A 14,747-nucleotide genomic window follows, 5' to 3' on the forward strand; every position below is an offset into this window, starting at 1 on the left:
CTCCAATATCTGTCTATATTTCATGGAAGCATGTGGCCAGCATCAGAAATGTCTGTCTTTATGCAACAGAGGGCGCTAATTGAACACATTAAAAGCTGTCCATCGCGAATAGACAGGGTACAGGTCTGCTATATGTCTTTTAAGTACGTGCTTCAAAATTTTGTTACAAGAACTATTTTTTCGTAAAATACCTAACATGTTTGTTTTATCGTTTACCTTTGCCAACTTGCAATTTTATATCCTCCTCTCCTTTTGACTGCAGTTGTACCATCCTGCTTTTGATGATCTCATGGTCTGTTTTTATGATTTCACATTCGCATGGCTTATTTGCATTTGCTGAAATTATCTGCTGTTTTTCTTTGTTTAGACAAATTCTCTCTCTCTCTCTCTCTCTCTCTCTCTCTCTCTCTCTCTCTCTCTCTGTATGTATGTATGTATGTATGTATGTATGTATGTATGTATGTATGTATGTATGTATGTATGTATGTATGTTTTTATATATACAGTTTAATATTTATATATCCGATTTTTAGAATATATTATTGTATTATTTGAAATAAAAGAAATGCGCAAATAAAAAAAGACAGATAGGATAAGAGATTAGATAAACTAACATAACATATTATTGATCGGCGGCAAATTGAGATGTTATAGCATAAGAAACATAATGATACAAATAGAATGAAAAAGGGAGTTGAAAAAGAACTCCACCATGAATCAGTAATAAATAAAGCATAGAAATCGATGTAAAAGAGCAGAGTGAACGGTACGTAGAAAATCTCCAAGAAATCGAAAAGTAGTACAATAAAATAAGGCGAGTATTGTCAATAATTCTAGGATTCAGTGCTGTGATCTTTTGGGTTTGTATGAAACTATACAAATATGCTCCCGTCATAAAAGATTTCTGTGATATCAGTGACAGATTGAATATCATACAATAATGTAAAGCCTCAGCAGCATCCACCGGTCTGCAGGTGTTGATGTCTTGGGCGGCAGCCGTCAACTATCAAAGTTTTGGGATGGAAACAATTGTGGACCAATCGCGGTTAGGCATCAGACTTTGACAGCCAATCACATTCCAGACTCGTCCTGGGGGTGTTTACAAAAAGAGTGCGGCGGTGCTGTGCATCCTCCCTGGCCGGTGAGAGTTCGGTTGAGAGGGTGCTGGATGGTGGGGGAGTACCACTGATGAGAGAGCGGGCGAAAGAAGGGACTATTTTAGCACGCATTGGAGGATTATCACATTTATCCACTGGATTCTGATAAATACTTGGTGAGGGTGTCATTTTCTACGGTGTGTGGTAAGTTCAGTAGAAAAGCCGGGGCCGGTCTCTAATGGGGGTGTAACGTTAAGTGGTTAGCAACAGTAACCGTTAACGTTAGCTAGCGGATTATTGTGCCATGACTTTTCAATGATGGAGGACCATCAGCTTTGCTAATGTTAGCCGGCGCCGCAGAGCAAGCGTGCTATTTGTATTAGTCTAATATAGTCTTAAATGAATATTTTGTTGCACATGTCTGTTTTAGAAGTTGAATCTTTAGGAACTAGCGTGAAACGGTGTGGTCATTGTCCGCTTGCTTTTATCCCCACCCAGACGTCTTTGAGCCACCCACACCCATGATGGGGTTTTGCCTTTGGAGGCTGCTCATATCATCCCGAAAACTCATCTGCATAGAAATTCGACTATTTGGGGATGTTTTCCCATCTTCTAATTGGTCAAAGTAACAGAAGCGCTCCCCTAGGTTGTGTTCAGTTGGTTTATCAGAGCCGTCGATTCCTTGCAGGCATCTTTTCGAGCGACCGTGGGATATGAAGCCCAGGACGCCAACTTTGAGCTAACGTTAGCAAGCTAATCTAGCCCATGCAGCTGTTTGGCCCTGCCAGAGTACATCGGTCCACGACGAGCCATTGGCACAGATAATTACAGTTTCTTGAACCTCATCGGCGTGGTGCGGTGTGCTACATGTTCGTTGGTATAGAGCTGAATGCGGGATGAAAGTTGCCGTTTTCCAGCTCAGTGAGGGGAGTGACACGGCAGCAGCAGCCACGCTGATCCCCCATCCTTTGACCTGACCCACATTCGTTTCTAACCAGCGCCTGATTTAAGCATGGGTCGTGATTGTCGGTGAGATATCTCTGAGCGTTCATCAGCTGATGCTGTCTTACACTAATAAGGAGCAAGCTGGAGTGGTGCTTTGTGTCACGGCTAACATTCAGACAGTCCGTGCGTCAGCTGTTGAGGGCATAAAGTGCCATGTTTTACAAAGTTGCTCTGTTCTGTCTATTTTTTAGCTCCCTTTGTGAAAGTGTATTGTTGTATTGTAGTTGAATGATATAGTAAGTACAAAACCACTCACTAGTCATTTTGTGTTACATGTAGGGCTGCAGCTATCTTCAAATTGGGGCTTTATTTACAAAATATTTTAATTATTAATCTGCTGATTCTTTTCCTGACTAATTATTTGTCCTGTAAAATCTCAGAATCTCACAATTTCCTAAAGCCCAATGCAACACCGTCAGATTGTTTTGTCTAACCAAAAGTTAAAACTCGAAATATATTCATTATACTATCAAATAAGATAAAGAAAACCAGTAAATCCCCACATCTGAGAGGCTTACATTAGGAAATTGAAATTTTTGCTTGTTGGCAAACTGATTCATTGACTGATTGTTTCAGCTGTAGTTTTATGATTTGGAAGGCCATTCCAAAGTTGTTCATGGCTCAGAAAAAAAAGAAATTTATGCCTTCTTTTTCATTATGCAACACAGTCAGGGTTTCCCTCGACTGTTCAAGAGGCTCAAATGGTGATGTTACTGTACATGTGGGTGGTTATGTACAGGGATGGAGGTGTAAAGGCTTGAAGCTCACACACCAGTTTGTGTGGGCCCAACAAAAGAAAAACAGCAAATAAATCCTACTGAAAGACAGAATACAAGTAATTCTTAGCACATTTGTACTTGGCTTAAATTTCTCTCATTTGGTCAGACACAACTATCGTGCTTTTCTCAAAAGGGTAATGTAACAGGTGCTCATGCTCATTCTGACACATTATGACAATTATTTAGGAAGGTCTCCTGTGTATGTAAATGCTGATTCAGACACTTGTTTTATGCTTTTCTTTTCTTCACACGATATGCACACATTGTATACACACTGGTACAGAGAGAGGGTTTTCAGAGGACCCACATTTTTCTACTGGTAGTGCATTAATCAAAGGTTAGTCCTCACAAATCCCTGATGACAGGCAAGCAGTGACCACCATGGATGACTGTGGTGGGCTGTGATACTTGTCACCTGAAATATACTTGTCATTTAAACATGTCTCCTAACAAACAATAAAACTCCAAAGTGTCACTAAGACAAACATTAGAATTGATGAAAGTGTAACTTCTTTAGTCTGAAATTGTTATATGAAGGGTTTCAGTCACTTAATACATCTTTTTATTTATTTATTTATTTTTTTAGAGCTAGGCATTTAGCAGCCATTAGAAAAGCTGCATCATCCCTACAGCACTTAACCATTCAACATTCAGTTGTATTGATTGTAGCTTGAATTGATATTTTACCTGAAATGGTCAAAATACTAGTCGTGGTGCTGAGCAATATGGCAATATATACTGTGATATGATATCAATTTCAACCCATTAACAAATGGGTAAAACTACCAGAAACTGTTTTGTATTGTGTTAAAAATTTAATATTGTGATATAAAATCACATGTACAGTGACAGTGAATTACTACTTTTTTGCCAGTCTCCCACTCATCTAGGGCCGACCACTAATCAGTGGTTCAAATCAAAAGTTGTGAAGCCCCCAAGTCGAATGTTGTTTTGTAAATCAAATCACTGCTTCTATTTTTTTCTTTTTTTATGGTCCTGTTCCAAAATTACTAAAATGCAAAACTAATGGTAATGGAAATACATAAGTGAGATTGAAATGCAGGGTAACTCATTCTTTTTAGCTGCACTGACACTTTGAGCTCTGTTGCTGAATGGTAGCAAAGTCAGCCAAACCACTTTTAGCTGCTTCATTTTCAGGGTCCTAGTATTGAGCCTGCTGGCTTGCTTTCACACTGTTATGACTGACTGTGACACTTGAGTTGAACAGAGTCATTGTTAATGTTATTAGTAACACCTCTGATTTTCCTATTATGGCAAGTCAAAGTATCTGCTATGAAAAAGGGCAATTTTAAGGATCTTTTACACAACAGTCCTCAGTCACAGCGGTGATCTCATCTGTGCTCTACAAAGTGGACGGTGTGACGTTAGTCAGCTACATTCATTTTAAATGTAGCATTTTTTTTGGTATGATAAATATACTTTCTCTCTTCCCTACAGGTGACCTAGTGTGTGCTTCTGGTTTCCAGCAGCAATGTCACAGAGGAGTGGGCAGGAGGATCCGGAGCGGTACCTCTTTGTGGACCGTGCCGTGGTCTACAACCCAGCTGCTCAGGCAGACTGGACTGCCAAGAGGCTAGTATGGGTCCCGTCAGAACGGCACGGCTTCGAGGCTGCAAGTGTTCGCGAAGAACGTGGAGATGAGGTGGTGGTAGAGCTGGCTGAGAATGGTAAGAAGGCGGTGGTCAACAAGGATGATATCCAGAAGATGAACCCGCCAAAGTTCAGCAAAGTAGAGGACATGGCTGAGCTCACCTGCCTAAATGAAGCGTCAGTTCTTCACAACCTCAAAGACCGCTACTACTCTGGCCTCATCTATGTAAGTATTTGTAATTTACTTGTAGCAAATACTCATAACAATGTTTAATCATCATCTTCCACTGTCCTTTGCTCCCCAACAAATGCTAACTTAACGATATATATGTTTCTTCTTTATCTGGCTTGATTTACATTAAGTAAGCTCAGTGTAATACCTTGGGAAGCCAAGTCAGTGGATAGTGAGCTGTAATGTACTGCATTTTACCATATTACTGACTTCTCCAGGATTCTTTTCTTGCTCATTAAACTAATCTGGTCCGTTCTAAGCAAAATGTCTACTTATTCATAGCATTTCAAACTTGAATGTCTGAATTCAAGAGATTAAGAAACACATTTCCTTCAATGAGCAAGCCATCATGTCCTACATAAGCTGTCGATTTCCCCTGTGATTATGACCCACTTAGTGACATGCATTCCTGGAATAGCCCAGGCACGGAGCTTGTGGGCCACCTGAGACGCCAGGAAGGAGGCAGGGGCCGAGGGCTTCACACTTAGAGGCCCAGTCAAAGAAATGAGCTTGGCTGAACTAGATTTTACTTGGGGCAAAGTGTTAGAAGGATTGTTTGTTTCCTTACTCAGTTGTATTGCTATTTATAGTGATTAGGATATAGACAGACATCTCTTCACTCATTAAGAGATTTACATAAAATAATATCAGAAAAAAAGTTGTTATAGCTGTAATTGTCATTGACATCGTTCATATATAGAGTTTAAAAAAAAAAAGAATTTCTTTTAGGTCAAGGGATTACATTAGGTTTTATGGGAAATGAGCTACAGTCGAAAATATTTTTGTGCTTTTCTTTCTTGGCCGTTGAAACTGAGCTTTGGAAGATTTATGGATGAAGTCATGACATTTGAAAGGTTAACGAAGACACTATGTATTCTCTGTGTTGATGATGCACGATTACATCGTTGTCATCACCGAGTAGATGGTCTGCCAAACCACCAATTTAATGGCATTATGTCCCTCAGTGGAATAATTACTGGAAAGAATGCATTCACAAGTATTCTTACTCTGCTGGGACTCAAACCATCTATGATAATTTAATGCTCTCCTTTGATGCATTAGGTTTTTTTTTTTTTTTTTACAGTTTTTCCACTGTATTGTGGCTAAATATGACGTTTAACCATTTTTAGTTGTGACCAGGCAAGGTGTAGTTTCCTAGCTCCTTGCCAAGAGACTGCTTTGTCTGTTTGTATCTCCTGAGAAACGATTGCTATCATTTTAGAACCATGTTGACCTTACCAAGACCATGACCTTTCCAGAATTTATAAAGGAAATTTTGTAAGGTAAATCATTCAGATAATGTGTTTGTGGACCTGTGGACTCAAGTTAATAATTGGTTCCAGATTCTTATTCTGAATGTGCTGCAGCGAAACTCTCCCTTTTTCCTACACAAGCTACAACTGCATAGTCATCAAGTTCACTTTTTATTTATTCAGCCCAAGTGAGAAGAGCATTGTATTTTCTAGTATTTCCAGAGGACCTTTAAGGGAGGAAGAAGTGACCCCAGCCCCATCTCTCAGCACAGGGAGGCCTTTGCTGAGTCACACTCTAACCAAACCGCCTTAACAGAGTTCTTTGGGTTCACTGATAAGCAACAGCTGTCTGCTCAAATAACTGAAAAAATTCAGCTTTTCTGACAGAAAACTAATGTTTAATTAAAAACAAATACATGTCAGCCTTTGAATTTTTTTTTTTTGATGTTCTGCAGTCTTACAGACATGCCACTCTGATATAGTTTTTCATGCTCAGTCAATTTTTGTGCTGCTAAATTACCATATTTTTGATTTCTTCTCAAAGCCAAAGTCCATAAGTGTGAAACTAATGAACAACTCATAGTGACTCTAATGAACTTGTAGCAGTCCTGACTGCATGTTTTCCTCTCCTGCTTTTGAGAATTTGTGTTACTTGAAGTCAGACCAGTCTAACATAGTGCTGACGTAACCTCTCTGATGACTTACATCAACACAACAGGCAGTTGATGTAGAGGTGATAATCCAAGAAAATCATCTAAGAAATGTGCAACTTGATATGACTTGTTTTGGTCATTGATATTTCATTGGATATACAATGTCATGCTTGGCTCTCCTGGTAGCATGGTTGAGTGAATATGTTTCAGCCCAGTTGCTCAGAAGAAAAGAGGCTTGGATATAGTCATGATGTCACAGTGATATATTATTGAATGCAGGACACCACTATATGCTCAGCCTATGTTGCGTTGGTGGTGCAGAGTGTACATGCTGATGAGGATGGCTGGCAGCTCCAGGCTGAAAGCTTTATGTGGATGCTTTATTGGCAGGCTGTTTCTCTGTTCACAAAGCCTGCCTCTTTCTTGAGCATGAGTCTCTTTGTTCACAACAGAAACCTGAACACAGTATTGCTTTTCTCTCCAATGTATTTTGTCATGAGAATAAACATCAGGCCTGTCCAAGATTTTTATTTTTTGTCTACATACTGATCAAGCTATGAGTCTTTATCTTCACATGGCTGCTTCACTGGTCTCCATTCAGATCTAGACCATGACACTGCACAGCATTAGAAATCACCATTCATGCTAATTACAGCCCCATTTCATGCAGCCCTTGCCTTGTGAATCTTTTGCCAGTTTTTTTTTAGCTTTTCTCTGTCCTGTCCTGTAGAAGTGCAGACTTTGGTAAAACCCCAACTCACTGACTCATGCAGCCCAGTTTCTGAGCAACATCACACTCCCCTGTTTACACATTAGTGTGTGGAGTTATTTTGCCTAATGGAGTCAGCTCCAGATGTCTCCAGCTGTAATTCCTCACAGATTATTTGCATTCAGTCTGTGAAATCACTTTTTGTTTCCTTTTTCTACATCTACATCTCCCTTGTCACGTTTAGTCAGGCAGCATCCACTTCTCTTAGCTGTCAAAGTTGTTTGAATTTAGGTTAGCTCCCTCTCGTAAGCTGTAAGAAGCACACAGTGATGACAGGTTCGTCCTTTTAATCAAGTACTGTTGAGATTAAGAGCTCCTCAAGATTTAGAGTGAATACAGAGCTATGTGTCTGTCACTATTTCGAAAGTTGAGCAGTCAGGCACTACTGGAAATAATTCAAATATGTTGTGTGAGGTGAATGCATTTCTTCAGGAAATTGGAAACTGAATACTTACATGGTTTTTAGGGTTTAAAAGACATGTTAAGCCCATTTAGCCCAGTTATGTCAGAATGGAGGGCACTGATTCATGCAATAGCAGAGACCCCAGAAAATGTCCCCCCTTTTCCCATTGAGAGGGCCTGAGGCCCTGTTGCTAAGCACTGCTTGGTTCACAGACATTTATTTGGACATTTCCGGAGGGCTGGGAATCCATTCAACTGTGTCAGAGTTCCCCTCATAGTTTCTCTGGGATGTGGGCTCAGTCCTGTGTCTACCGTCTCAAATCCATTGATCAGGTCAAAATAACTGGCATAATGTAGTTCAGCTATGACCAGATTGTGCCAACTCTGCATTTTGAGACCACAACATGCTGGCTGGCTGGTGTCTTGTTATGCCTGGTTGTGTAGGTGTCCAACCCCTTCCCCTTAGAGCTTCAGTAATCCCCCAAATACCCCCTGGGCTCCACCATCAAGGACAGCCAGCTGAGTCATCCCTCTCCCGACTGCCTGTGGCCCATGCTGGGTCAGGAGCACTGATCTGTCTGCCTGGCACTGAGCCGACAGTAGGGCTTATTATGGTCGGGATGGGGTTATTATGGCGAAGTTTCTATAGATCATCCTGAACGGCACGAAGTTGATTCATACAGACAGTGACAGTTGGATGTGAATATTGGCCTCTGCAATCAGTGATACAGAATGATGTGTCTACTGGTGATCCCAGACTGACAAATCTGTACGTCATGGCCAGGTTTTAGCACAGAGCTGTGTTTAAAGCATCTGTACATCTGCACATGGAGGAGTTGGAGAGGGGGCTTTTGGTGGCCATCTGGTGATATTAAACCCCCCCATCCCCACTGCACTACATAAAATCCCTCGAGTGCAACTCTTATCTGTGCATGTCTGAGAGCGTTACAATTTTAGCCCCATTGCCCACTGTAGCAGCTTTGGACTCCATTACTAGCAGCATTTGAATTTAATTTAAATCTTTATTTGAGTGAAGGTTTTGGTGATATGGAATAAATTAAATATCATCATAGTAATGGGTGGCACGGTGGAGCAGCAGGTAGTGCGCGTGCGTCACAGCAAGAAGGTCGCCAGTTCGATCCCCGGGTCGGGCGGGGGCTTTCTGTGTGAAGTTTGCATGTTGAAGAAGAAGAAGAAGAAGAATCATCCGTTATTAATCACTGCACACCACATGCTGAGTTACAGAGTCTGAAACTGCACACGCCATGCTTAAGTGAAATTATTTCTCTGCTTTTATCCCATCCTGGTCGTCCTTCAGACCAGGAGCGGTGAGCTGCCTGCCGACAGCGGCACCCGGGGATATGGAGGATACCCCAGGTGAACACAGGGAGAACATGCAAACTTCACACAGAAAGGCCCTTTTTCCTCGAGCAGCAGGCACTGAAGGCATGGTGGAGGACACGCCGCCAGCACCCACAGCGGGTTTCGAACCGGGACCTTCTAGCTGTGATGCGACGTTACCACTTGTGTCACCGTGCCACCTAATGTTCTTCTTGTGCATGCGTTGGTTCTCGCTGGGCACTCTGGCTTCTTCCCACAGCCCAAAAAACATACTTATTGTCCTTAGGTGTGAGTGTGAGTGTGAATGATTGTCTGTCTCTATATGTTGCCCTGCAATCGACTGGCGACCGGTTCAGGGTTTACCCCGCCTCTTGCCCGTTTATAGCTGGGATAGGCTCCAGCCCCCCCGCAACCCCGAAAAGGGATAGTCGGGTATAGAAAATGGATGGATCATAGTCATAACATTGATATTCAGCTGTTTATACCACAGTATTCAAAATTACAGCTTTGTGCTTTTGTTTTACCACATCGTTAGCCTAATAGCATAATTGCCTAAGTCATATTTTAAGGTTTTCGGGCGATAAGGCAGGATGAAGCAGCAGTGTCAGGAGAGTAGAGTTAGGCAGATATCTCAATTTGGCCAAAAAATGACTTAGGCAATTATGCTATGAGGCTAACGACATGTTTTCGTATGCTTTACTAGAACAAAATCCCAACTCCAAAAACCCAAACTGATCATTTTGGATTATTGACTAGCCCTGGTTGAGTGTTTCTGGTGCAGTTACTTCAAAATACATGGTATCAGATGACAGATACACATATTATGTTGTTGTGAATGTGTGGTGTGAACCCCCAGCCAGGTGACAGATGTCTTTCCCTGACACACACACACACACACACACACACACACACACACACACACACACACACACACACACACACACACACACACACACACACACACACACACACAAAAATCCCACTCAGCTTCCACAGCATGCTTGGGTCATGTCACCATTGTTCCAGTTCAACAACTGGGTTAGTGGGCCCTGGGCCCCCTTGCAGCCTCAGCCCCACCACAGACAACACATCAAAAGAATGTAGCTTTGCAGCCCAGCCAAGCACGGACATCAGAAAGGTGAAAAAAAGATGGAGGGGTGCAGAGTAAAGGAGTAAAAAGTACAAGGAAAAATGGAACAACTAATAGAGGATAATATGGAAGAGAGAAGAGAATAAAGAGCAGTAAACTGTTGAAGAGAACCAATCAGCAGGAAGGAGAAAACGACTGTGGACATCCTCTTTTCATCTTGACTTAAGCATGATCCTGACTGAATAGATGGAATTAATCCACCAAAAAAGTTGTTATTGGCATGATATATCAAGACTTTTGATCCCAGCCGTCGATGTGTCATTCAAAAAGCCTTAATCCGTCAGCGTCTACTGTATACCATGCACCCCATGCAGTTTTGAGTTAATGGAGTATTCCAGCAACAGCAGACATGGTAGGGATTAACCCTGTCCTGGCCTGCCTGACTGCATGTCTGCCTGCATTATACAGCTGATGGAGTGATGTACTTTTGTGCTTTAAAATCACCATACACATCCCCTTCCATCAGATTTCTACAGTCAGGAAACAAACTGTCTTGGTCAAATTACCACCACTTTAATGTGGAGAAAATGAAATGGAGAATTGCCACGTATGATGAGCGTAAGTGAGTGGAGCAAGATTCGTAAATACTGTAGGATACAAGGCAGTGTACCAGCAACCTGCAACTGTGCAGTTTTTTTGGCATGATCTGTGAATTTATAATCTGCACAACACAACTGGCCTTGTGCAAGAACCACTCGTACAGAGTTGTTCATAAGTGACATCACACTGCAGGGCAAAAAACAATAATTTGCTTTAATCAGAATTGGAGTTTAGATATGATACAGAAATGAACAAAAATAAAATATTAACTAAACTATATTGGATCAAACTGAATGCAGCATTTATATTCTGCTCGTGAGATAGCTATCGTCATGTCTGCCAATTTAGTGAGAGATTTTTTTATTTACATATTTCTGCACAATAACTTCTGCAGTTCAGTAGCTGTCAGAAAATTCTCTCATGGCAGCAGCTGACTCAGAGTCTTTTTGCGGGTTGCTGTCCAGAATCTTCCTCTGTTGAACCCACAGTGTAACTTAATCTGTTGTAGGCTATAATATTCTGTCATCTGATATGTCCATGACTGTCATGTCCCCTTGACTGCCTCTGTTTTTCTTTAGAAAGAGCATACTGTATTTTCTCCTCTAGTACCTCTAATCTTCTGATTCTGACACTGAAACTGAGCTGGCAGCCTTATATGGCAATTTTAGGGGTGTTAATTATGCTAATGATTAAATCTTAGCAATGAGCACCTCCTCATGAAAAGATGACATTTATCAGGTTGAAACGAGTGGTTTATGACAAGTTTTTGCAGATAAGTGAGTTTTGCATGAACCAGAAAACAAAGCATTAAGATAGTATTGATACTTGGACCCAGATGCACTAACTAATAAGAGTTGTTGAATTGTATTTTAATGAGCTACAGGTAGCATCCTAAGCGCCCACTATAATCTACACAGAACCGGTCCTTTTAAATTCCTCATATGTCATTCTGTTCCAATGCCATTTAGTGGTCAGTTCATGTAACCATTGCATATAAATGGTAAATTACTAAAAAAAATCTGATTTTTTTTCATGAATTAACATTCAACCATGTTTTCTCTTTTTTCATAGACATACTCTGGTCTCTTCTGTGTGGTCATAAATCCCTACAAAAACCTGCCAATCTACTCAGACAACATCATTGAGATGTACAGGGGCAAAAAGAGGCACGAAATGCCTCCTCACATCTATGCCATCTCAGAGTCTGCATACAGATGCATGCTGCAAGGTAAGTCTGAGTGTTACTGCTGTGTATGGTTACTTCTCCCCAACCTCAGTCCACCTCACAAAGTTACTTAAATCATGGCTTGTTTTTAGTGTTCAGAAATCTTCTTCTTGATTGCCCCATCCTTGCTTGTGATAAAGAGGATGCCCCTTTCATACTCAATCATGATACTATCATCTGTTACCAATGAACCTGTTTACCTGTGGAATGTTCCAAACAGGTGATTTTGGAGCATTCCACAACTTTTCTAGGCATCCGTTTTCTCTGTCCCAAGCACTGCTTCAAGGAAAATGACCATTCCCACTAAAAATTGTTGTTCATGTTGCAATTGCAATGTCAACATAATCTAACATCGTTCAGCCCTATGTTGCATTTTGGTGGCGCTTTCCTGTTTTCCACATCAAAAATTAGGATTTCGCCAGTAAAGTGAGGAATGCACAGGGTAAGTGGCCAAAATATGTCGAGAAAAAACAGACACATCACTACAATGTGAATTCATCTAAAAGTCTGCAGTCAAGTACCTGAAAATATCAACTTAATATTCAGATTTTTAAAGTCAGTTCAGCTCTTCATACAGACCAAGTATTCATTTTGTTATTGTCAAGCATCTGTTTCTGTTCGATACAAATATGACTAATGTCATCATATTTGCATGTCTTTCCTAGTTACTAATTTAGGTTGCGTCTTTTGGAGTTAAAGTTTATTTAATTTTAATTAATTTAGCAACAACAAATGTCAAAATGATGTCTTCAAAGATCCTTGCCTGGTAGATGGCAAGCTTCCAGGCTCTATGAGCAGTGACTGACTGGGATCAGACCAGCGAGAACAGAGAGGGTGACCCCATTGTGCTCAACAATAGATCCTTTGTGTGATTGCGAAGGCCGACCAGTGGGGGTGGTGACAAACTGGACAGTCTTGTCAGCCTTTTAGGCTGTACTTCCCCCTTGTTGGTACACAGGAGGAAGTTTTGGTAGTGTCACCAAGTAACTTGATGGTACCTTTTGCCCTCTTGACAAAAAAAAAAAACAAAAAAAACCAAAAACATTTTTTTTTACCAGATTTTTTAGGCATGCTTGTACTTTATAAGCTTTAGTCTAAAGATGCTTGTTGTGATGTTGATTTTTATTGTCTGTTCACAGTTAATGATATATGAGCACAGAAACTGAGTTTCAGTAGTAGCTGTGGCTGTCGTGGACCTCTGCCAGCTCGTCATTTAGTCCAGCTAGTTTGTTTTTGTCACCTCCTCTTTTCTTCACACCCTCTATTCTCTATACACTGCGTTTCTACATGAATGGACATAGATGCATGGGGGCAGGGCTGCGAGACCTGTCAGTTAGTAATGTGTTCATTCCAACATATTTTTGCATTTTCTTGAGGTAATGACCTCTGCCCCTGAGCTCTTCAAAGTGCTGCATGTATTTACTCTGTCTCAGCGTACACAAGCTTAACCAGTAGTCCTTAATGCAATGCTAGTCCAACCCATTTTCAGTCGTGGTCGTATCAGAATTACCAGTGTTGTAGTTGAAAAGGAGGTTTGTAGGTTGGAGATTAGCGGAGGCCAGCTGCTGCTCAACTGTGGCCCTGAGCATTCCAGCAAGCATTTTTTTTCCCTTTTCTCAAAGTGGGCGGTAAAGTCACTGGACGGCCAAACACTTAGGCAGATATCATCACATTTCTTATGTGTCCTTGTTAGGAGTTGGCTATATGGATGACATTGTCTATCAGGGTATGTGTAATTTTTTGTTGCTGTGTTAACAGTTTATGCTTACCACAACCAGACAGGAATGTGTGTTTTTGGCTCATTCAGCAAATTAAGTACCTAACAAATCAAGATAATCCATCACTTAAATGCAAGAATGTCCGATAATGCCATAAAGCAGTTCTGCAAAATTGCCGACAATGGTCCAGTTAGTCAATAAACAACAATTTTGAAGATCCGCTGTGTAGGATTTATTGGCAGAAATGTAATATAATATGAATGATTAATTAATAAATCAAAAATTGAAATAATCCTTAGTTGCAGCCCTACATAATAAACAGATAACTACCTAACCATTGACAAACTTGTATCATCTCATGTTATATGTCACCATATTGCCCAACCCAGTTATCGTAGGAGTATTTCATTAATTTTCACTAATTCAAATATGAGCCTTCACATTTAGACTTTAGACTGACATTTAGTCCGATTTGCAATCTGAAAAGGAAAGACAATTACTTTGTTTCCTCTAATTTATCACCTTTGGAGCTGAACAGATTGTTGAGTCACTGAAGGGTGTCTCAACCTTGCGGGGATCTGTTAATTACGGCAGCATTGCCGTGAAGCCAGTCAATGCTCAGATGGGAGGTTAAATGAGGTGTTACCTAACAAAGACTTGTTGTGTAAGCAGACCTCGAGAACTTACTGCACATCTGTCATTGATTAGCAGACCAGATACTTTACATAATTTCCCCCACTACTCAGCCGATGTGAACTCACTGACGCACAAGAAGCTAACTTTATCATATCTGAAAATGCTCATTCTTGCTTGAATGAAAACATGTGTTGAAGGACTGGTCACAGATTTCAAGAGTGATCGTGCATCAGCAGAACTGAAAGTGTCCCTAGGTGGGGTTTTGAGACAGGGGGCCTTTGTTTCAGTGGAAATGGGGAAGGACCCCCCTTCTTGAGTCTCTCTCTGGTGTTTAAT

General features: G+C 40.9%; 1 protein-coding gene across 8 annotated transcripts in view; it reads left to right on the forward strand.

Annotated features, from left to right (window-relative positions):
- Positions 1 to 1,130: 1,130 nt before the first annotated feature.
- Positions 1,131 to 14,747, forward strand: part of LOC139339315 (myosin-10) — a 55,848-nt gene continuing 42,231 nt past the window's right edge. For all 8 annotated transcript variants that reach the window (XM_070974873.1, XM_070974897.1, XM_070974882.1 and 5 more), the window contains exons 1-3: positions 1,131 to 1,301; positions 4,340 to 4,718; positions 11,904 to 12,060. In XM_070974873.1, the coding sequence (XP_070830974.1) occupies positions 4,374 to 4,718; positions 11,904 to 12,060 (502 nt within the window). In that variant the 5' untranslated portion in view covers positions 1,131 to 1,301; positions 4,340 to 4,373. The remainder of the gene's footprint in view (positions 1,302 to 4,339; positions 4,719 to 11,903; positions 12,061 to 14,747) is intronic.

This window comes from Chaetodon trifascialis, chromosome 2 (assembly GCF_039877785.1).
Source record: "Chaetodon trifascialis isolate fChaTrf1 chromosome 2, fChaTrf1.hap1, whole genome shotgun sequence".
Taxonomy (NCBI): domain Eukaryota; kingdom Metazoa; phylum Chordata; class Actinopteri; order Chaetodontiformes; family Chaetodontidae; genus Chaetodon; species Chaetodon trifascialis.